Below are 23,279 nucleotides of genomic sequence, written 5' to 3' on the forward strand. Positions count from 1 at the left end.
CAAACAATACCATCAAATAAAAATAAAATTAAAAATTAAAAAACACACACATAGAGAAACTGCTATGCATTAAAAAATGAGACATGAAGTGTGTATTATAAAATGGTATGTGAATTTCACTTCCATTTCACATTTCCCTGTTTTTCTAATTAAGACAAAATGAAAAGAATTACATAATATATATATATATACACACACATATATACATTGTATTTTTTTCTTATGCGCAAAGTGCGGGAATGAGGCTAGTTTCTTTAAACTCAACTACGCTTTATGTGCCAGAAAAGAAGAAGAAAGAATTCAGCTAGATTTTACAATATCAAGAAACGAAGATTCAAACAAGATCTTCCACTCTTCCAGGCTATATATACTCATAGAAAAAATTTGCATAAATGATATACTCATAGCTAGCGATATAAAAAACTGAACGGTGGAGATGCCGATATGCAACTGAAAAGTTGGTCTAAAAGATGGTTAACGTTTTTTTTTTTTTGGAAATGAAATAGTTAACTTTTTAATACAAAGCTAACCGGTTAATTCTAGAGTAGATCTAGAGTGCTCCTCTTAGTTATAACTTATAAGATAGCCAGATTGGTATATACATTTTTATTTATTTTAATGCATTTAACTCATAATTAAAGTCAAAATTTGTAGTACCCCAGAAATTAGTTATTATTTTTTGAGAATTTTCCGAAATCTAATTTATGGTTATTGAACTGTTTCTTGGCTCGTGGACGGAGCGAAAGTGTTTCGGACGAATTTTTATTTGAAAAGCATGGTTTTAGGGGGGGTTCAAGGTTGACTTTTGATACGTTGAGATTCTCTGAAAACTTCCTTCTTGAAAGTTGTAGAGCGCGTCGATACGAGTATGTGGACATGTGGAACATGAAAATTGGAGTTCGTATGAGAAAGTTATGAGCATTTGAACTTTTAGGAAAGTTCTATAAATAGAAGTTTCTATTTTCGGAAACTTACTATTTTCATTTTCACATTTTTCCATTTCCGGAAACTCTGAAATCCTCCGTTCTCCCTCCTGTTTTTCGACTGACCCGACCAGGATCCGGATGATCCGATCCGGCTTTTCCGGAGAGCTCCGGCGATCTTCGGCCATGAAACTTGGCCAGCTTGTTCTCCTCCTTGTTCCGCTCCTCCCTGTGGTGGCCTCTAACGGCGATTCTCCTCCATGGCGACGCTGTAAGGGGCACAGATTGAGGTATTCGGACTCGACTGGAAATCCTAGCTCCGACAACGACATGGCTTCAACTTTTCTTGGTTGAGTTCGTAGAAGCCTCCTTGATCGATATGTGGTGTTTGTTTGGATCGATTCATGTTGGAATAGGATCAACTCAAGGTAAGCAGTTCACGGCGGCTTGTGGCAGCGATCTAGGCTGTGTTGGCTTGAACCCCAGGTATTAAAGTTGATCTATTTGGTGTTCTTGACATTTTGGATGGTTGGATTAATCTAGTTTTGAGTTTTGGCCGGTGATGGTTGTGGTGGTTGCACCATCGACTGTGGAGGTGTTCTGGCGGCCTTCCGACCATATGATGGATAGTTTCTGGTTTTATATATCACATACTCGTCGATACTAGCGTTTCAATATATAATACGTAATTTTTGGAGATTGTATGAATATGTTATGATTTTTACGGTTTCGGACTGTTCGATGATTCTATCCGTGAGGATCCAAGCGTCTGATCGACTTGTGGTTTGGACATATCGATAGTGAAAGTATTCCGGAGACTTTGGGAGGTCTCAGATGTGGTTTTGCCTCGATTGGCGCCACTTTGGGGATTTTAGTTCAAAACAGGGATTTCAAACTTAAATCGTTGGTGAATTGTTACTAAGTTGAAACCATATGTGATTAGGTATTTGTCAAAGTATTTTAGACCGTTATTTTGTGGATCAGCTACTTTGTTCTATATTGAAGACGCATCGGGAGTTAAAAGGTGAGTAATCTCACAAGGTTCATTTACGAACGGAATTACCTTTATCGTTTTGAGAGTTATGGATTTAACTGCAAACTATCGTTGGTATTAATAGGCATTCTTGAGCGGATGACTACGTATATATATATATATATATATATATAAATTTACGTGAAATATATATATATATATATATATATATTGTGGGTTTTGTTGATATATGGAAACAATATGCATGAATTGATGCTTTTTATTGTTTCGGGTTGTGGCTTTTCGGAAAACAAATGATTGTGGAATTGTTGATTTGATTTGTTTTGAAAAGCATTGAGATTTGTGTATGAAAACAATATGCATGATTATGCTCATTTATTGTTTTGTGTTATGGCTTTTCGGAAAACAATGATTATGGAAATGTTGATTTCAATTGTTTGACAAGCATTGAGATTTGTGAAACATTTTAGGTCCAGTGTGACTCATTTAATGTTTTGCTCCAAGGGACTGAGAAGTTAGAGGAACGAAGGTCTATGACCTTGGGCAGAATATCAGGTAATCACGTCTTTGACCGGACGAGTGGTTACGAATTCAGTTAGAACTCTAGTCTGTCTGCCACAATTGTGATTCATGGGGTAATAGGAATTGGTTATATCTAACTCATGAGATTACGTGTTTTTAGGGAACAAGGTGTGAGCGGCTGCTTCCTTATTAACGGTTTTTAAGGGGACAAGGTGCAAGTTATTTTACTTATTAACGATTTGATAGAAATCAAGGTGTGAGTTGCTTTCTTTGGTACAATTGATGGAATTGAAGGTGTGAGTTGTTTTCTATGTTGTATTTGATAGAAATCAAGGTGTGAGTTGTTTTCTATGGTACGATTATGATTGATAGAATTCAAGGTGAGAGTTGTTTTCTATGTTATATTTGATAGAAATCAAGTTGTGAGTTGCTTTCTATGGTACGATTGATAGAATTCAAGGTGTGAGTTGTTTTCTATGTTATATTGGATAGAAATCAAAGTGTGAGTTGCTTTCTATGGTACGATTAATAGAATTCAAGGTGTGAGTTGTTTTCTATGTTATATTTGATGGAAACCAAGGAGTGTGTTGCTTTCTATGTTTCGTTTTAAAAGAAACCAAGGTGTAAATTGCTTTCTTTTATTTCGATTTGAAAGGAAATTAAGGGTAGGTTATTCTCCTTTATTTCGTGTTTTAAGGGATCAAAGCGTGAGTTGTTTTCCTTATTTCTGGTGTGAGTTGTGTTGACTGTTTTGAGTTACTCATACGGGCTTGCAAAAGCTTACCGGGTTTGTTGTATGGCAACCCGATGCACCATTCAAACAGTGTAGGGGTTAATCTTGTAGGTTAGGATAATCGTGGTTGAAGCTGAGGTAGCATATTTGCAGCTTTACAGTAGGAAGTCAATTTTGTGACTTTATAGTTTTTAAGACTTCCACTTGTAGTGAGCTCTGAGGAGCATTTACGTTTTATTTTGTTGTTGACAATTTAATTTGTAAGCTTGTAATATATGACTCTTTGGGGTGAGTGTATATTGACATAGTGGGATCAGGGGATCAATATGTATTCAGTTTAAATGGAAAAAGTTTCCAGGTTTTTTTTTTTGTATTGATGGCTGAACGATCACGCATGTATAATTATGAGTTTATATATCGATTTTTTATTTGTGTTAAAAATCAGGGGCGTGACAAAATTTCTTCGACAATGACATTTTCTTGTCGTGTCCTAAATGAGTGTGTCATTATTTATAGTTTCTCCAAATACACATGATTGATTTTTTTTTTTCAAGTCACAGCCGTCTCCCTCTCTCTCTAAAAACTAGGGTTAGGGTTTTTGACACTTGCGAAGATCTTTTCTAGCGCTAATGGCCTCTATTGATGCAATGGCTGCACGGCTTGCTTCCCCACTGCTATAGCTGATGGGAAGAAACCTGTTGACTTGCGTCCTTCCGAGGGATTATGACAACAAGAGGCTTTCATGATTGGAAAGCTTCTCACTGCAAGAGACTATACACGTAGGTCTTTCATGGGCATGTTTCGCTTTGCATGGAGAATCAATGGAACATTGAGGGTTGAGGAGGCTGGAAAAGATGACCGGGTACTGTTTTCTTTCTCAAATCCAATTGATAGGGCTAGGATTTGGAAGGAAGGCCTTTAGGGTTTTAATCAAGCCCCAATAGCGTTGCTGGATTATGATAGAGTCAACCAAATCTGGGAAGTGTAACTGAAATCATTCTCATATTGGATGACGCTGCTGGGTGTGCCTCCGGACTTTTGTTCTGAATTTATCATGAGGCTTATTGGGAGCACCTTGGGTGAGTTCAAGGAATATGGCATGACTGCTTTTTGAACTACGGTTTTGCGCATCAGCGTGGAAATAGAATATGCAAAATCGCTACTATTCAGGAGGTGGTTTTGGGTTGAGGATGAGATTCAATTCCTGGTAAAATTTAAGTATCACAAGTTGTTTGGGAGGTGTGGATGGTGGGGCTTTGTCACTCATGTTGGTTTGCCATGCTCGAGCCCTGAGTTGGAGGAGGATGTAGATGAGATGGTTGGAACGGTGGCGCAACCTTTAGCTTTAGCCATACTGTGTGATGTGGCCGAACCGAGTTCTTCAGCAGCTAGGATTTTGGCAACTGCCCAAAACCCTACTATTTCAGGCGCAGATTCCTAGAGGTATTCCAGATATTTGTTTTCCTCAGTCTGTGTTGGCAGGCGTTATGTAAGGAAGCCGATGCATATCAGAGAGATTGAGGAATCGCTGCACAATGTTGCACCCATCACTGGACAACGTCGACAGAGGGAGGGATATGAGGTAATGACTTCTCCAAAAAAATTAAGTCTGAGTTTAGCAGTTGGAAAAAAGAACTTGGATGCAGTAACTATGGGTTTGTTGGAGGAGCCATCTGGCAATGCTGAACAACCATAGAGGAAGAGAGGTTGTCCGGTGGGTAGTGTCAATAAAATGCCGTATGGTATGGCAACTAAAAGTGATAATGTAAAAAGTAATACGGAGTCAGGAAAGAAGAAAGGAAGCAAGAGCCGAAAGACTAACCTGATGCCGAGGTTGTTGGTTGCTGAAGAATCTGGGAATGGTGATGGTTCTAACCCTAGGGGGAAGGAACTAGTGCTTTCTTAAATTCTTATGCTTTTAGACATTCTTGTTACAGGCCTTTTAAAGTTGGTGTAATTTCTATGAGCTTTTCTAAGATGTTTATAGTTGTTATTTGTACCACAATTAAGTGTTGACATATTAGACTAGATGAGTGATTTTTTCTTAGGAAGCGAGGTTGTTCTTACTTGAGTTAGGCTTGGTTTCCAGCGAGCGACCCATTGGAATTTAATGAGTATTAGCTTTGGCTGAGATAAGTTTTCCGAGTTTATTTACTGGATTTCTTATGTAAGTGCATGTTAGACTCACCTGTTTTATGGCTTGATTATCTAATGAAATCAATTCTTATAAAAAATAAATAAAATTGACGGCCTACATAAAAAAGGTGGAGCCATGTAAATACAATTTTTCTCAATCATACAAGTATGATCTGTTATCATTTTTGAAAGAATTTGATTTTATTGGATCAAAAAAAGAAAAGAAAAAAGAGATAATCAATTTTGTTTTTGGGTAAGAACCAAAAATGCAGCTCTATTACTATGTTGAAGCTGTTGCTAATTGTTGACGCGTGCGATCGGCACATATTAAGCGGCTAGCAGAACCCCTCAAGTCTGACATTATTGTAAAGAAAAATTCTTCAGTTCCGTTTGCTCAGAACTCCAGAAAGAAAGTTTAGCAGAGACAGATGAGGATGAAGATAGAAGTCGAAGTAATCTCCCAAGATACCATAAAACCTTCATCTCCCACCCCTCCCCATCTCCGCCGTCACCAGCTCTCCTTTCTCGACCAGTTGGCTCCCCACACCTACATCTCTTTCCTCTACTTCTACTCCCTCCCCAACACCCACAACCACACTCAAATCTCCACCCACCTCAAGACGTCTCTCTCCAAAACCCTGACCCAGTACTACCCACTAGCCGGCCGAGTCAAGTTCAACCTCTTTGTGGATTGCAACGACCATGGAATCCCCTTCTACCAAGCTCGAGTCAAATCCCACTCCCTCTCTGATGCCATCACCAATCCCTCCCTCTCCGAATTGACCAACTTGTTGCCTTTCAAGCCCGACGAGGTCACAGATATAGCTCTCGGAGTTCAACTCAATCTGTTTCCGTGTGGAGGAATTGCTATTGGGTTGTGCATTTCGCATCGAGTTGCAGATGCCTTGTCTTATTTCACGTTTGTTAGGAACTGGGCATCAACTGCTGCTTGTGGAAATGCCTTTGTGGATGTGGAATTCTCGGCAGCTTCTATTTTCCCTCCAAAGAATATGGATGGGTATAACGGCGTTCCTATTCCGAAAAAGAATGACATTGTGAGCAAGAGGTTTGTGTTTGATGGGTCGAAGATCGAAGCTTTACGAGCAAAGTATGCGGAGAGCATCAGACTGAAGACCAAGAAACCGCCGTCTCGCGTTGAGGCATTGTCTGCATTCTTGTGGAACAGGTTTTTGGCCGCGGCTAGAAAAGAAGAAGAATCAAGAAGTTTGAGAAGGCTGTACACGGTTGTGTATGTTATGGATCTTCGTTCGAGGTTCAACCCACCTCTGCCGCAGAATAGATTTGGGAACTATTACCGGGCAGCCACTGCAACTCCAATATTGGTTGATGGGGAGGAGATTGGCGGTCTTGTGAGGCAGGTGATTGAGGAAATAGAGAACATTGACAATAAGTATATGAGGAAATTTCAAGAGGGCTATAAGGAACATTTTGATTTCCTGAGGAGAAGGATGGAAAGGGCTGCAAAAGGAGAGCTGGTTACACTAACGTTTTCGAGTGTTCGCAGGTTTCCAATTTATGAGGCTGATTTTGGTTTGGGGAAGCCCGCATGGGTGAACATGGCTTCCATGAGAATCAGCAACCAGATAATTTTCATGGACACCAAAATGGGTGATGGAATAGAGTCATATTTTAACTTCAAAGAGGAAGACATAGCCAAGTTCGAGCTTGATTCAGAGTTCCTCGAGTTGATTTCTCCAATTGGTAATGTCAAGCCAAATCCATTTGCACGCCTTTAAATCTGAGTTGATCGAATCATCAATGATATTTCTGGTGTAGCAATTTGATCAAATTTGCATTACACTTGCCATTTCCTTCAGATGTATAAAATGTTACAATATCTGTGGCTTAATAAGATGAGATGCTATGGATCATTGAAATAGCCCCGAATACGAATACAATTCAATCCCATACATTTTGAAGTTCAGACTTATACTACAAGAGTACAAGACCCCAAATTGTTGTTTGGGGTTAAAAAAATATGGATGACGGAAGCCTTCACAATTTGAAGATCAAATTTGTACTACAAAGAGACATGATCGATTTACATGCCTAACAAGGAATCGTAAGTGACCAATCAGTAGAAACAAACTACTAGTTCAATATATACTTATGGATGCAAATCCAACTATCTTCTGAACTTTGTTTATTGGTATTGAATAATTTATGGTGGGAAGTCTGTGACTAGAGTGCAAAATTGAGAGAGTGAAAACTGAAATTGGCATTCTGCTTGTTATTAGCACCCACTTTTAAACCTCCACACTTGTGCTGGCATATTGATGCCACTGATTCTTTTATAGCTTCAGGTCCACAGACCAGGACACCAACATCAGATCCACCAGTCTCATTTGGAAATTTTGCAAAGATATCTGCTCAAATTTACCACATCTTAGAACATATCCTGGGCAACAAATTTGAGATAAAATGGAAAAAACGAATATAATAAGCACCTTCAAAATTAGGCCTTCCTCCAAAATGGATTTCATGTTCCTCAAGAGCATCCCTTGCTTCTGTTGGACTTATTTCCAATGCTTTGCCTTTTTTTTTGGAAAACTGGTGGGCTCTGTTGCTTTAGTCTTCTCCGTTTTATAATAAATGCTACAAAGATGATGCACATTAACACTGTGATGAAAGAACATATGATAAGCAGATCTGCAACCGAAGATGGAGTCTTTTCTTTGGTAGCATTTTTCTGGGAGGGAATGAAAATGTGGTTGAAAATGATGAGGAAGATGAGAAACAGGATAAAGGAAATTCCAACTATGGCAGCCATCCAAAGTGGACTTTCAAGTCCAGTTACAGGATAAATTGAAGATTTGATGCCAAAGTTTATTGTTTGCACTCGAGAAGACTCATTTAGTAGTACTTCTCTTACTGTGACACCAGACTGCTCTTCTTGAGTCACATCTACCTTCACTTTCAGATGGCACTTTTCAGCTGGCTGGTTGAAAATTAGAGGTGAAATTGAGTTCAGCAGACATATATCTTGGGCCTTCTTGACAGCAAATATAAGTTGCATCCTAGGTAGGAATTTGTATCGGCCGCTGTTTTGGGCTGCAACAAGTTCCTGTAAGATGCTCAGAAACGGGGTTATACCAATTCCTCCAGCAACAAGAAGTAGGCTGTCATACCTGCACAAGATTTTAAATTTATAACTGTGAACTATAGCCTATATATTATGCCTATCCATAGTGTGTCATGAAAAGAGTGAAATATATTGGTGCACCTTAGGAATTCCATTGTGGCAGGTCCGTAAGGACCTTCTACTGCAACAGGTATGCATTTCATATGATCAGCATCTGACTTCTGCTCAGTTTGTATCAAATTCGAGAGAAAACTTGTCCAGGATCCTTCGGATTTAATCGGGATAGACATTGAGTTGGCATCAACACTAGAACTGGAAATAATGCTGAATGAGTGCCACTGATATTTAGATATACTTGGTACAAGTATAAAGGCCAATCTTATCAAATTCCATCTTCAAAATTTCAATCATGTGCATAAATCTATTCATTAATTATGGTGATATCTTTGTATGAATTATGGTGATATCTTTGGTTTAAGGTTCTCAGTACAAGACTTCAATCTTCCACCATTCTTGCTCCTTTCTCACAATACTTTTACTATTCATTGACCAAAAATAACAAGTTCTCCAGAGTGCTTCAAATTCATGGTTCTGTTTCTTTAAATTCAAGGTTCCACCCTTCATTAATAATTCGTTGTGTAAGAGGGAGCAATTCCAAACTTGACTGAACACATGACTGAACAATCCAAGGTAGACGTAAGCATAAATCAAAAACATTCCCAGATGCACAATTGCATGATAGCAAATGAGGAATCTGTTGCTGGGATGCATGTCGCGACTACGAAGTAATAATTAACAGGAACATATCTTTACTCTCCAGAAAATTTCAAGCACCCAGATAACTACAAGCATACAAATTCAACAGTTGGAGGGATTATTTCTTTAAGCTGTAGCATAGCATGGTCTCTTGCCTCTCCTTCCTCCTTGACCTCTATAAAACTCCTGTATGCCCCAGTGCGATGATGGAGCCAGCGGCAAGCAGGATCAATGACAACTTTCTCCAATGCAGCAGCATTCTCGATCAAGAACATGAGATGTTGAGTAGCCTTTTTGGAAACACGATACCCTACAATTTCCACTACCCTGAGATGGTCATGTGGACACTGCACATCATTATACAACTCTCCTTTGATTGGGTAGAATTGCAGCTGCACCAAGAGACCAATTTCTTAGAGTTCACGCAACAAGGGACAATTTCACACAGCAAAAGAAAAACAAATAAAAGTAACCACAAGCCTTCATGTCTTGCCCCCATTACCAAAGAGAAGTTACCTCATATCATACAAAACAACGGCTAAACTAGGATAAAACACCCGTGTGGTTTTTGAATCCTTTTAACCTCAAAAGTCGCAAGTCTTCTTCTTCTTTTTGTTTTTTTTTTTTTTACCATGCAAGTAAACATCAGAAGTCTTGAACCCAACAAAACTGCAAACCAGATCAGATTGAGGGAGGGGGATAAAAAAAGGAGACAACCATCTAAGACACAGTTTCAAGTCTTTCTACCATTACAAGACAGGAGTTATAGTTATATAGTTGTCCAATAGAGATCGATCGTGACAAAACAAAATGTATATCGATCAAGCATGCGAATGTGAATGTAGTGCGTGCGTAGTAGGTGAACAATGTAGCCGAAAGTGAGAGCACAAAAACCATGTCGCAACATGTGATGTCATTAGTCTACCAAGTTGGAGGAACACGTACCTGGAGCACAAGTTTCTTCAAGTGTGGAGACGCCCGGAGGAAAGCAGCTAATCGACGAAGGCTCCATAGATCATCAGCTAGAATAACCAAGTCCAAATGCTGGAGGTTTGGCAACTTGGGAACCGCACAAGCAAACGCACTGAGATACAACTGAATGCCAAAAAAAAAAAAAAAGGAGTCAAAACAAGAGTGAAAACATAAACTAACCAGGACAATTGGAAGAAAAAGGGCAGCAGAAAAAAGAGGAATCCAAATGCAACTGAGAGGAATAGCATAGACTAACCGGTGCGTTGAACTGAACATCAAGCATGAGTGTGTGTAGCTGAAAGAGATGGGAGGAAAGCTGATCGAAGGCAAGAGCGGCAAAGTCAGAGGTTTTGGAGTCGGCTTGATGAAGGCAGACCTCAACAAGAGAAGGCACATTGTCAAGTTGCAAGTGCATAGACATGCCTTTGTAAATGAAGGAACAAAGGTGGGAGTTGCAGATGGTAATGCTTGTGACCCGAAGACAGTTCTTGACCACTAGATACCTTAAAGAAGGTGCAGAGGGAGCTGCGACTGTTAAGGTGAGCAAATGAATTGCACCAGTGATGGACAGCCCTTCAAGGGCACGACAGTTGGACAGAAAATACTCGACAACTTGTCCATCCACATCTACGTTTTCCAGGTGAAGAACTTTGAGGCACTTAAATCCTCCTCCAGTTGGGAGATCAAGGTGAGGCCTGCAAAAAGAAGAAGCACTAGTGATGCAATCCTCACATGCTTCCCAACGGGGTGGATATGTATTATGGCAGCCTGGACCAGAAAGGTGAGAGATTCCCAATAGTTGATGAGGAAATATGTAGGAATCTTGGAATTTATGACCTTGGGTAAGCAGAAACTCCAGCTCGAGCTCTTCGACCTCTCTTTCCATTGCAAATTGGATCCATCTATCAATGGAGCTGGTAAAACGACAATCCAGGTCAAAGCAGACACTAAACTGTTTGATTTTTCCACCGTCATGCTTCTCCAGCACATTATTAACCCAATCCACGTAGTTGTGGCTCTCCCTGTGTCTTGATTTCAGAGGCTTGTTACAGAAGTAGAGCAAAGCTTCATTCCATTTGAAATTGAGCATGCTAATTCTAGAGAAATACATATAAAAGGCACGGGCCCATTGGGGAGAAACAAGCCTAGCTGCTGCTGCATCCTTGATCGTTAACCGAGACAGTATAAAAGCAAGCTCATTGACATCCAACTTATTGATTCCTTCCTTCTAAAACGAACGAATTGGCCCCAGAAGAAGCAACCAAAAAAAAAAAAAACCATTAGTTCATATGAATACGATTCTCGAAACTAAAACAATAATATTAGAACAATAGCAACAGAATTGGTCTGCGGAATAACGAAAGATAGAAATTGGCGTGAAAAGCAGTCTAGTCTTAGTCTTACCCCGCATCGAGAAAAGTCTGAAGATCGAAAATAGTATGAATCTCGGAGCGGTCGTTGCGCTTCCATCTCTTGCAGCTCTTTAGGTTTCTTCTCTCTCAGTCTCTGCATCACCTTCGGCTCTTCCAACTTTCGTATTTAATAACCTCTTGCTCGGGCCGTCACAGCCCAACTGTCTATTTTTTTTTTTTTTGAAGATATTAATTTCTGTTTAAGGATATCTCTATTTATGTTTGGCTCAAACTTAGGTTACTTGACCTAGTGGTAATATGGTTTAATTAGAAGAATCTAGATATTATATTTCCTTGTATGATTCTAACTCTATATAAAGAGGCCCCTAACGAATTTCTGATTCCATAAAACAATTTCCGATTTTTTCCTCTCTTTTTCTTTTCTTCTTTCCAGGTTCCACCCCACAATTTTTTGTAAATCAATAATCAGAGATTGTTATTTTCGTGCTCTATGAGTACATTAATTTAATCGTCTATTTGCCTACGACAATTCCTCTGGTCGATAATACCGTTTCTTTACATATTCTTCACCAATGTACTATATATGTAATCAACTATTTGCAAATATATGCTTAACCTCGTATTCCCTTAAAAATCTAATCATTCTCCCACAAACTTAAATTCCAAAAATCTAATCATTCTAACTCTAACCTCCCCAGTCAAAAAAAATTACTAGTCACTACTCATTAGATTAGTAGGTCGATCGATGTTCTTGTTACTCTAAAAAACGAGTCTTTAGTCTTATGCTTGCAGTCATACGATGGCCTCTAGTTTTATGGTTGCAGTTATATAATAGTTTAATATCAAAGGTTTCACCAATTATCAAACAATACCATCAAATAAACATACAAATTTTTTTTTTTTAAACACAAAAACTGCTATGCATTAAAAAATGAGACATGAAGTGTGTACTATAAAATGGTATGTGAATTTCACTTCCATTTCACATCTCTCTATTTTTCTAATTAAGACAAAATGAAAAGAATTACATAATATGTGTGTGTGTGTGTGTGTGTATACAGATCCTATCCAGCGGAGTTCCGCTTTGAAATTACGGAGTGAACTTCGAGTTTTTGGTCGCTTTTAGGTCGCATATCCACATCTCGACCGTTCAGTTTTTAGATACTAGTGTATAGATCGTCCTTGCAAATTTTCAGCCAAATTGATGATCGTTAAGACATTGATTTCTGCCTTGAAGCTAGTATAGTTCAGGTTGACAGATTCAGTCCGTCGATTGGTTTAAGCGAGTTAGATACCTTAACGATCATCAATTTGGCTGAAAATTTGCATAGATGATCTATACACTAGTACCTAAAAACTGAACGGTCGAGGTGTAGATGTGCGACCTAAAAGCGACACAAAACTCGAAGTTCACTCCGTAATTTCAAAGCGGAACTCCGCTCTGGATAAGATATATATATATACAGATCTTATCTCGACCGTTCAGTTTTTAGCTACTAATGTATACATCATCTCTGTAAAATTTCAGCCAAATTGATGGTCGTTAAGACATTGATAACTGCCTTAAAGCTAGTACGGTTCAGGGTAGACAGATTCAGTTCGTCCATTGGTTTAAGTGAGTTAGATACCTTAAAGATCATCAAATCGGCTGAAAATTTGCAAAGATGATCTATACATTAGTACCTAAAAACTAAACGGTCGAGATGTGGATATGAGACCGAAAAGTGACCTTAAACTCCAACATCGCACTTTAATTTCAGAGTGAGGCCTCACTCTGGATAGGATCTGTATATGTATATATTGTATTTCTTTCTAGTGTGCAAAGTGCGAGCATGAGGCTAGTTTCTTTAAACTCAACTAGGTTTTCTGTGCCCAAAAAAAGAATTCAGCTAGATTTTTACAATATCAAGAAACAAATATTCAAACAAGATCTTCCAGGCTATATATATATACTCATAGCGAAAATTTGTGTAAGTGATATATTCATAGCGATCTAAAAACTGAACAGTGGAGATACTGATATGTAACCGAAAAGTTGGTCTAAAAGATGGTTAACTTCTTAATACAAAGTTAACCGGTTAATTCTAGAGTAGATCTAGAGTGCTCCTCTTAGTTATAAGTTATAACTTATAAGATAGCCAGATTGGTATATATTTTATTTATTTATTTTAATGCATTTAACTCATAATTAAAGATAAAATTTCTTCGACAATAAAATTTTCTTGTCGTGTCCTAAATGAGTGTGTCATTATTTATAGTTTCTCCAAATACAATTGACGTATATTGATTTTTTTTCAAGTCGCAGTCGTCTCCCCCTCTCTCTAAAAAAACTAGGGTTAGGGTTTTTGACGCTTGCAAAGATCCTCTCCAATGGTAATGGCCTCTATTGATGCAATGGCTGCATGGCTTGCTTCCCTGCTTGCTATCGCTGATGGGAAGAAACATGTTGACATGCGTCCTTCCAAGGGATTATGACAACAAGAGGCTTTCATGATTGGAAAGCTTCTCACTGCAAGAGACTATACACGTAGGTCTTTCATGGGCATGTTTCGCTCTGCATGGAGAATCAATGGAACATTGAGGATTTAGGAGGCTGGAGAAGATGACCGGGTACTGTTTTATTTCTCAGATCCAATTGATAGGGCTAAGGTTTGGAAGGAAGGCCCCTGGGGTTTTAATCGAGCCCCAATGCGCTAGCGGATTATGATGGAGTCGGTCAAATCTGGGAAGTGCAATTGAAATCATTCTCATATTGGATGACACTGCTGGGTGTGCCTTCGGCCTTTCGTTCTGAGCATATCATGAGGCTTATTAGGATCACATTGGTTGAGTGCAAAGAGTATGACATGACTTCTTTTTGAACTAGGGTTTTGAACATTAGAGTGGAAATAAAATATGTAAAACCGCTGCTATTTAGGAGGTGGTTTTGGGTGGAGGATGAGATTCAATTCATGGTAAAATTTAAGTATGACAAGTTGTTTGGGAGGTGTGGACGGTGGAGCTTTGTCACTCATGTTGGTTTGCCATGCTTGGGCCCAGAGTTGGAGGATATTAGAAGATGTTGAATTATAGGGCCTACGGGCTGTCTTTTGCCTTTCTCTTATAGGGCCTATGGGTTATCTTTTGCCTTTCTCTTCCTAGTTTTAGGAGTTCCATGTTTTAAGGAGCACTTTAGGGGTCCTTGTTTTAAGGGGCACTTTATGCTACATGCTCCTTGTCTTCCACTATATGTAGTCTGTTTCTCATCCATGTTGAATAATCAATACAGAAATTACCATAATTTAATTTCAATATGGTATCAGAGCAGAAATCCTCATAGGACCTGCATCTATTTTGTTCTTTCAAGGTTCTCGTGTTTCTCTATCCTTCTCATTAAAATGACAGAAGGAGAAGGTTCTCTCTCTGTAAAGACAGAAAGCCCAGATGGGAACCCAAATCAGCGTCTATGCTTAGTGCTTCTAAATGAGTTCAACTATCTTGCTTGGTCAAGAGCCATCACTCTAGCCCTTGGTGGAAGATCAAAGCTCAGCTTCATCAATGACAAAAACAACATCCCAGATGCCTCATCATCTGAATATGAAAGTTGGTTATCCAAAGACCAACTTGTTATGTCATGGCTTATTAATTCAATGGAGCCAAAGCTTGCTTAAATCTTCAGCTATTCGGAGTCATCTCGACATCTCTAGGATGCTGTCAAAGGCATGTATGTCAACCTAGACAATGCAGCAAGAGTGTTCCAACTCAAAAAGGAAGGATCTTGTAGGGATTCAACAAGGTAATCTCTCATTTGTTCAACATCTTGGCAACTTAAAAGCCAAGTGGAATGAACTTGATATGTATAGACCTCACACCACTGATACCACCATATTGTTGAAAAGAGCTGAAGAAGATAAAGTGTTTCAACTGCTTGCAAGTCTAGGATCTGAATATGAAGATCTACAAAGTCATATTTTGATGAGCCCTGAGTTTCCTTCGTTCACAACAGTATGCAACTCCATTCAACGTGAAGAAATGTGCAAAAAGGTGATGAATATGGACAACAGAGCTGGAGGATCAGAAGCTAGAGCATTTGCTGCAAACAAAAGTGTCACAAGCGACAGAACGTATAAGGGCAAGAGGCCATATCTGAAGTGCACTCATTGTGAACACATTGGAGGAACTGATATAGGCCATACAAGAGAGAGATGTTGGATATTACATTCAGAACTGAAACCTAAGTTCAATAAGGACCAGAAGAATCAAAGAGGCACCATTCAGAGAAGCTCTTACATCTCTAATCCAAATGCAAACTTCAGCAACACTTCTGAAGATATGATGAAGTTCACGTCCAATCCAATAACTATCATAAATGAGTTTGCTACATATCTTCAAAAGAAGTAAGGCAATTTAGAGAGCAATGAAAATGGAAGCACAACTGCTATGCTTGGAAAGTTTGCAGGTTTTCTAGCAAAATCAAATATGGCTTCTTCAGAGGATATCCCAGGTATTATTTGCGCCATTTTTACTGCTTTAGATGTCAGTAAGAATCATGATTTTTGGATAGTGGATTCAGGTGCCTCAGATCACATGACAAAAAATTCTTTCATATTACATGATTTTGAAACTGTGTCAAAACCTTCACATGTCTCAATTGCTAATGGAAACGATGTTCCCATCTTAGGAAAAGGAAAATTAAAGCTTTTTTCAGATAGCGTTGAGTCATTTGCGCTATTTGTACCCTCTTTTCCATTCCAACTCCTGTCAATAGGAAGGTTAATGAACTCGTTGGATTGTCTAGCTATTTTCTCTCCTTCTAATGTTGAATTTCAGGATCGAGTGTCCAAGAAGAAGATTGGTGAAGGGTTCTTTCTAAATGGCTTGTACTACATATCAACTTCATCAAGTTTTTCAAAGTGTTTTTTGACAGAGTCCAAATCTGTAACACAACAACAATTGTGGCATAAACGCCTAGCTCATCCTTCCTTTCATGTTTTGTCAATATTGTTCCCTAGTTTTTGTAAAGTCTCCCATGAATGTGAGACATGTCATATGTCAAAGTTTACTAGATTGCCTTTTCAAATATCTCAATCTAGAGCAACTCAGCCTTTTGAGATTATACATTTTGATGTATGGGGACCAGCATCCCTAGAATCATTTGATGGCTATAGGTTTTATGTCACCTTTATTGATGATTTCACTCGAACCACGTTTGTATATCTTTTGAAATTTAAGAGTGAAGTTTTCAAGTGTTTCCAAGATTTTCATAACCTTGTCACAAATCATTTTTCATCTAAAATTTGCATTCTTAGGTCACACAATGGCACTGAATACACCTCCAAAATCATGACTGATTATCTCAGTGCTCAAGGGATTATTCATCACACCAGTTGTGTAGGAACACCACAATAAAATGGTATTGCAGAACACAAAAATAGAGATTTACTTGAGAAGGCTAGGGCCTTAATGCTTCAAACAAATGTTCCAAAAAAATTCTGGTCTCAAGGAATTCAAATTGCAGCTTACATCATAAACAGATTGCCTAGCAGTGTGTTAAATTTCAAATCTCCATTTGAAGTTCTAAAAGGTCGAAAAGTTGACATAACACACCTTCGAGTATTTGGCTGTACGTGTTTTGTACATGTTCAGTCAAATCACCGAGATAAGTTTGATCCCAGAGCTATCAAATGTGTGTTCCTCGGGTACTTATCTACCCAAAAGGGCTACAAGTGTTACAATTCACAGACCAGAAAATTGTTTGTTTCAAGGGATGTTCGTTTTGATGAGTCTGACTCTTTCTTTTAGTTATCTGACAATGAACCTCAGGAGGAGCATATTTGTGACTTATTTCCCACTCCAATTCCTGTTGAAGCTGCAGTAGACACTCTTAGTTCACAACAACCAGTTCAACAAATTGTGGACACTGAAGAGGTACAGGCAGACTCTAACACTCAAGATCATCAACCAGAGGTGGTACCAAACACGCCTCAACCTTGAAGAAACCTACCAAGGGCGAGACACCTACCAGCAAGACTTCATGAATATGAGACTTACACACCACGTTATCCTCTTGCACAAGTTGCTTACTCCACCAATAACTCCTCTCCACACAGAGCATTCCTTATCAAGATTTCCAAAGAAGCCGAACCAAGGAACTTTGAAGAAGCAAATCAATCATTAGTTTGGAAGAAATATATGCATGATGAACTCAAGGCCCTTGATGACAATAGAACCTGGAGTATAGTTAATGTAAGACCCCGGAAATTCGTTATTAATGTCTTGGAATTTCCTTGAATTAATAAAGTGTTAGTTAGTACGATTTCATGGTTCAAGGGTGGAGTGAAGTTATTTTCGGGCGATTAATTATTCGAATTGCACATTTTAGGGGGGTTACAAAGTCGACTTTTTATACGTACGGAATTTGAGGAAACTTCCTTCACGTAGGTTGTAGAACGCGTCGATACGAGTTCGTGGATATGCGGAACACAAGAATTGGAGTTCGTATGAAGAAGTTATTGCCTTTGGAAAAGTTTCCATTTTGGGTATATATACCTAGCTATTTTTGGAAATTTCCAATTTCCAAAAATAGCAGGGTTTCTATTTCGGTGCAGTCGGCCTCTCTTTCTCTCTCCCCGAGCCCGAGTCGCCCCCTCCCCTTCGCCGGCCGATTTCTCCACCGTCCGGCCACCTTTTGCTTCGATTCCAAAAGGAATCCTGCTCTCCGCAGTCCCCTCTACACGTATGTGGTGGTGATTCGTCGTGGGAAGCACCGTAGACGACGCTACATGGCCGAGAAGTTGCACGACGGAGCTGCAAATCGCCTCAAATCGCTGGCCTTGGTTCTCCCAGCTCCGGCTACTATAGCTCCATTTCTTTGAGGGCGTTTCTAGCCCAGAGGAAGTAGAAGCTACATCCAAGAAGGCTTGTTGCGATTTGATCTGTGGAGCTCGAATTTTGAAGATTGGGAATCTAGGGTTCTTCGAATTTCTGAACTTGCGAGGTAAATTCCGGCCAAATGGCTTTGATTCTGACTTTGTGCTAGTTATGAATGTTTCAATTGGAGTTGAGATGAAGAACTTTCATGTTGGAAGTTTTGTCAAATTTTGACTTTGGTTTGGTGGCGGTGCCGCCACTGTGGTGGTGGTTTCCGGCGGCTTCCAGCCACCTCTGGGGCAGTTTCTGCTCCTCAGTGCGATCTACTCGTCGATACGAGCATTTCGATATATAGTTTGTAATTTTTGGAAATCGTATGAGCATGTTATGAATTTTGTGTTTTGTATGGTATTGAGTGTGACCTTGATGTGATTAGGTGATTGATGGAATTGCGTGAGCGGATTTTGGATGATTTTGTGCTTGTCTTGGTATTTGTGTGAAGACGCAGCTGGAGTTAGAGGTGAGTAAATCTCACGGTGTTCGGTTGATAAATTAGTTATATTTAATTTAGTATATTTAATTGTTAGCATGCAAAATCATATTTATCAAAATAAATTATTTGTTTTTAAATATATGAACTTGATCGACAACGGTTCATGGGTATGTTAAAACAATGTTTTGATATAAAATGATTTTCGAGAGGAATAACTTATAAAATTATAGTTGGTATTAGTAGTCATTACTGCGTGAATGACTATGTATATATATATATATATATATATATATATATATATGTGGAATCTATATATTGGATGGCGTGACGTTGTGATATGAGTGAATTGTGATTTATTCAGAATATCGTTTTGAACTGTTGCTTATTGTGTTGAATGAGTAGTTGTGTTGTTGAGACGAGTTAAAAGTTAGAGTTGAGTGTGTTTGTCGTGTCGAGGATTGAGGCAAGTATTATCGTAAAGGTGAACCTTGGCCAAGGTGACACATTACGATTCAGTTAGAGCTCTAGTCTGTCTGCCAATGTACTTCTTGGGGAATAACTTTGAGTTATTGTGTGCCCTTGAGTACAACTTCTTGGGGAATAACCTGAGTTATTGTGTGCCCTTGAGTACAATCTACTTCTTGGGGAATAACTTGAGTTATTGTGTGCCTTTGAGTACAATATACTTCTTGGGGAATAACTTTGAGTTATTCTGTGCCCTTGGGTATATTTGTTTTAAAAGAGAGTGTCGGTGTTCTTTCTTTTATCATTCATGTGGGACTTGATTTCGAATGAATTGTTTGTTTTTATGTAATCTCCTTAACTAAGTTTCTATGCAGGGATTACCGCTTTTTGTATTGTTTGTTTTAATGTAAATTCTTGAACTAAGTTTCTATGCAGGGATTTATATGATTTATTTTGTTTGTTTTCATGTGATCTCCTGAACTAAGTTTTTATGCAGGGATTACTGATTTTGCTTAATTCTTATTGTGGGTACAGTTGTGGGTTGTGATCTGTAGTGATTAGGAAATGAGTTGTGAGGTCATCGTTTTGACAATTGCTTTATGTTGAGGGGAAGTGAGTATGATTTCGTGGTTGTGCCGTTGAGGCAAAGGAATGGTGATCAGATAGATTGTGGGGACGTAAAATGTTTAAAATATTGGGAGTTATTTGTATAGTTGGAGATTGTGGGAAGTGAGATAAAATGAATTGAGAGACAGAGCATGTGGGTTTTAGTTGGGTTGAAATTATTGAGCATGATAAAGAATTATTTGAACTTGATGCTTTTGTTGAGATAATTGCTTATTGATGTTGTTAGACTGAGATAGTGAAAGCATGTTTTGTGGAATTAAATGTTAATGCTTTAATTGTCTCACGAATTGAGGAATTATAAGCATGAGTGACGTGAGTCACTTTAATTGAGTTTACTCATACGGGCTGAAAATCTTACCGGGTTTGTTTTGTTCATTCCCGGTGCACTATTTCTATGGTGTAGGGGTTTTTGTGCAGGTTAGAATTTCGAGTGATCGTTATCGAAGCTGAGGTGGACTTTCCGTCACGTGGGTGTAGAAGGGCACTTATACTTGTAGTCTTCCGCTGTGTAGTGAATTGGTGAGTGTGTTTACATGTTGATTTTACATTCAGTTTAATTTGTAAGCTCAGCTGTTTAGTTGCTTATTTTAAACGAAAAATTTTCTATGTGTTTCCTTGTGTGTTTTCGCGTTTCGGATTTGAATTACTGTATTCAAAATTCGGGGCGTGACAGTTAAGCTTCCTAAAGAGCAGAAAATTGTAGGGGCAAGATGGATTTACAAAATCAAGTTCAACTTTGATGGTTCAATTGAGCGACATAAGGCAAGGTTAGTTGCTCGTGGCTTCACTCAAACCTTTGGTGTTGATTATAAGGAGACCTTGGCTCCAGTTGCTAAAATGAACACAGTTCGAGTTTTGTTATCTGTTGTTGTGAATTGTGGATGGTCTCTATACCAAATAGATGTCAAGAATGCCTTTTTGCATGGGGATCTAGAAGAAGATGTGTATATGAGATTACCTCTTAGACATCCATGTGAAAGTGAAGCTGGAATGGTGTGCAAACTTCACAACACCTTGTATGGTTTAAAACAATCCCCATGGGCTTGGTATTCCAAACTGAGTTCGATTCTTCTTGCCTCAAGCTTTAAGCGAAGTCATGCAGACTCCTCCCTATTTATTCGAAATGGCAAGGCTGGCAAGTTGGTTGTTCTAGTGTATGTGGATGACTTAATCATCACTGGAGACAATATGGATGAGATTAAGTCTCTCAAGTTAGCCTTGCACAATACCTTTGCTATCAAAGATCTTGGACCATTGAAGTACTTTCTTGGAATTGAAATGGATCACTCCTCAAATGGTATGTTCTTAAATCAACGCAAATATGTTGTTGATCTTCTTAATGAGGCAAAAATGAAGAATAGTAAGCCTGCACGCACTCCTCTTGGTAGGCTTAAAATAGATGTTGAAGGAGAACATCTCTCAGATATTTGTGTTTATCAACGCCTTGTGGGTAAGCTCATCTATCTCACCATTACAAGACCAGACCTCACTTATGCTGTGAGTTTGGTTAGTCAGTTCATGCACTCCCCTACCACTCATCATCTACAAATTGTCAAAAGGATTCTTCGCTACCTAAAGGGCACAGTTGATCAATGAATTTTTATGAAGAACAATGGTCACTTCAACCTTGTGGGCTACTCAAACTCGGACTGGGCGGGAAATGCCATTGATCGAAAGTCTACAATTGGAAACTGTACTTTCATTGCTGTGGTTGCTCGTTCTAGCGCCGAAGTTGAGTATCGTGCAATGGCATCCACAGCTTGTGAACTCATATGGCTAAAGACATTGCTGGGTGACTTAGGCATTGTGGCTACGCCTATATCTCTACATTGTGATAACCAGGTTGCCATACATATTGCAGCCAATCCAGTCTTCCATGAACGCACCAAACATATTGAAGTTGATTGTCACTTTGTTCGAGATCAGGTTCAGTCTAAACTTATTAAAACAGTGTACACACAATCATGTGATCAACTGGCAAACATTTTCACCAAGATTCTCACTTCCACTCAGTTTGAACGTTTGCTTTCCAAGCTTGGCTCAAGGAACTCCCTTGATCCAGCTTCAGGGAGAGTATTAGAAGATGCTGAATTATAGGGCCTACAGGTTATCTTTTGCCTCTCTCTTCCTAGTTTTAGGAGTTCCATGTTTTAAGGAGAACTTTAGGGGTCCTTGTTTTAAGGAGGACTTTATGCTACATGTTCCTTGTCTTCCACTATATGTAGTCCGTTTCTCATCCATGTTGAATAATCAATACAGAAATTACCATCATTTAATTTCATTAAAGGAGGATGCGGATGAGATAGTTGGAACAGTGGCGCAACCTTCAGCCCTAGCCATACTGCGTGATGAGGCCAGACCAAGTTCTTCAACAGCTAGGATTTTAGCAACTAGCCAAACCCTACTATTTCAGGTGCAGATTCCTAAAGGTATTCCAGATATTTGTCATCCTCAATCTGTGTTGGCAGGGTGTCGTGCAAGGAAGTCGGTGCATATTAGAGAGATTGAGGAACCACTGCACAATGTTGCACCCATCACTGGACAGCTTCAACAGAGTGAGGGAGATGAAGTAATGATTTCTCCAAAAAAATTACGTCTAAGTTTAGCAGTTGGAAAAAAGAACTTGGATGCAATAACTATGGGTTTGTTGGAGGGGCCATCTGACAATGCTGAACAACCAAAGAGGAAGAGAGGCTGTCCGGTGGGCAGTGTCAATAAACTGCCGTATGGTATGGCAGGGAAAAGTAATAATGTGAAAAGTGATATAGAGTCAGGAAAGAAGAATGGAAGCAAGAGCCAGAAGACCAACCTAATGCTGAGGTTGTTGGCTGCTGAAGAATCTGGGAATGGTGATGGTTCCAACCCTAAGGGGAAGGAACTAGTGCTTTCTTAAATCCCTATGCTTTTAGACATTCTTGTTACAGGTCTTTTAAAGTTGGAGTAATCTTTATGAGCTTTTCTAAGATGTTTCTAGTTGTAATTTGTACCACAGTTGAGTGTTGGCAGATTAGACTAGATGAGTGATTTTTCCTTAGGAGGAAGACATAAAAATGGACACCAAAATGGGTGATGGAATAGAGTCATATTTTAACTTCAAGGAGGAAGACATAGCCAAGTTCGAGCTTGATTCAGAGTTCCTCGAGTTGATTTCTCCAATTGGTAATGTCAAGCAAAATCCATTTGCACACCTTTAAATCTGAGTTGAATCATCAATGATATTTCTTGTGTAGCAATTTGATCACATATGCATTACTCTTGCCATATAATTCAGATGTATAAAATGTTACAATATCTGTGGCTTAATAAGATGAGATGCTATAGATCATTGAAATA

General features: G+C 38.9%; 2 protein-coding genes across 4 annotated transcripts; one reads left to right on the top strand and one right to left on the bottom strand.

The window, feature by feature from the left end:
- Positions 1-5,635: 5,635 nt before the first annotated feature.
- Positions 5,636-23,279, top strand: LOC112176186 (stemmadenine O-acetyltransferase). Of its 2 annotated transcripts, none has more exons than XM_024314005.2 (2): positions 5,636-6,937; positions 23,013-23,279. In XM_024314005.2, exons 1-2 carry the CDS (start codon positions 5,737-5,739, stop codon positions 23,138-23,140), a joined length of 1,329 nt encoding a protein of 442 aa, XP_024169773.1. In that variant the 5' UTR covers positions 5,636-5,736; the 3' UTR covers positions 23,141-23,279. The 2 variants fall into 2 exon arrangements, with proteins under 2 accessions (XP_024169773.1, XP_024169774.1); XM_024314006.2 differs by having other exon boundaries at positions 5,636-6,929; positions 23,005-23,279.
- Positions 9,085-11,642, bottom strand: LOC112176185. 2 transcript variants are annotated; one of them, XM_024314003.2, is made up of 4 exons: positions 11,544-11,642; positions 10,396-11,367; positions 10,113-10,262; positions 9,085-9,559 (listed from the first exon to the last, which is right to left on the bottom strand). In XM_024314003.2, the coding sequence occupies exons 1-4, from the start codon at positions 11,607-11,609 to the stop codon at positions 9,254-9,256; spliced, it is 1,494 nt and encodes a 497-aa protein (XP_024169771.1). In that variant the 5' UTR covers positions 11,610-11,642; the 3' UTR covers positions 9,085-9,253. The 2 variants fall into 2 exon arrangements, with proteins under 2 accessions (XP_024169771.1, XP_024169772.1); XM_024314004.2 differs by having other exon boundaries at positions 10,396-11,364; positions 11,544-11,627.

The sequence above is a fragment of the Rosa chinensis genome, chromosome 7, assembly GCF_002994745.2.
Source record: "Rosa chinensis cultivar Old Blush chromosome 7, RchiOBHm-V2, whole genome shotgun sequence".
Lineage (NCBI taxonomy): Eukaryota > Viridiplantae > Streptophyta > Magnoliopsida > Rosales > Rosaceae > Rosa > Rosa chinensis.

Excerpts from the sequence above, each read along its gene's own strand:
- LOC112176186 (XM_024314005.2), top strand. The coding sequence starts at position 5,737 with ATGAGGATGAAGATAGAAGTCGAAGTAATCTCCCAAGATACCATAAAA. Across the intron at positions 6,938-23,012 it reads TTTCATGGACACCAAAATGG|GTGATGGAATAGAGTCATAT; the intron begins GTGATGGAATAG and ends ACACCAAAATGG.
- LOC112176185 (XM_024314003.2), bottom strand. The coding sequence starts at position 11,609 with ATGGAAGCGCAACGACCGCTCCGAGATTCATACTATTTTCGATCTTCA. Across the intron at positions 10,263-10,395 it reads ATGTTCAGTTCAACGCACCG|TTGTATCTCAGTGCGTTTGC; the intron begins GTTAGTCTATGC and ends TTTGGCATTCAG. Across the intron at positions 9,560-10,112 it reads TGAAGAAACTTGTGCTCCAG|CTGCAATTCTACCCAATCAA; the intron begins GTACGTGTTCCT and ends CTCTTGGTGCAG.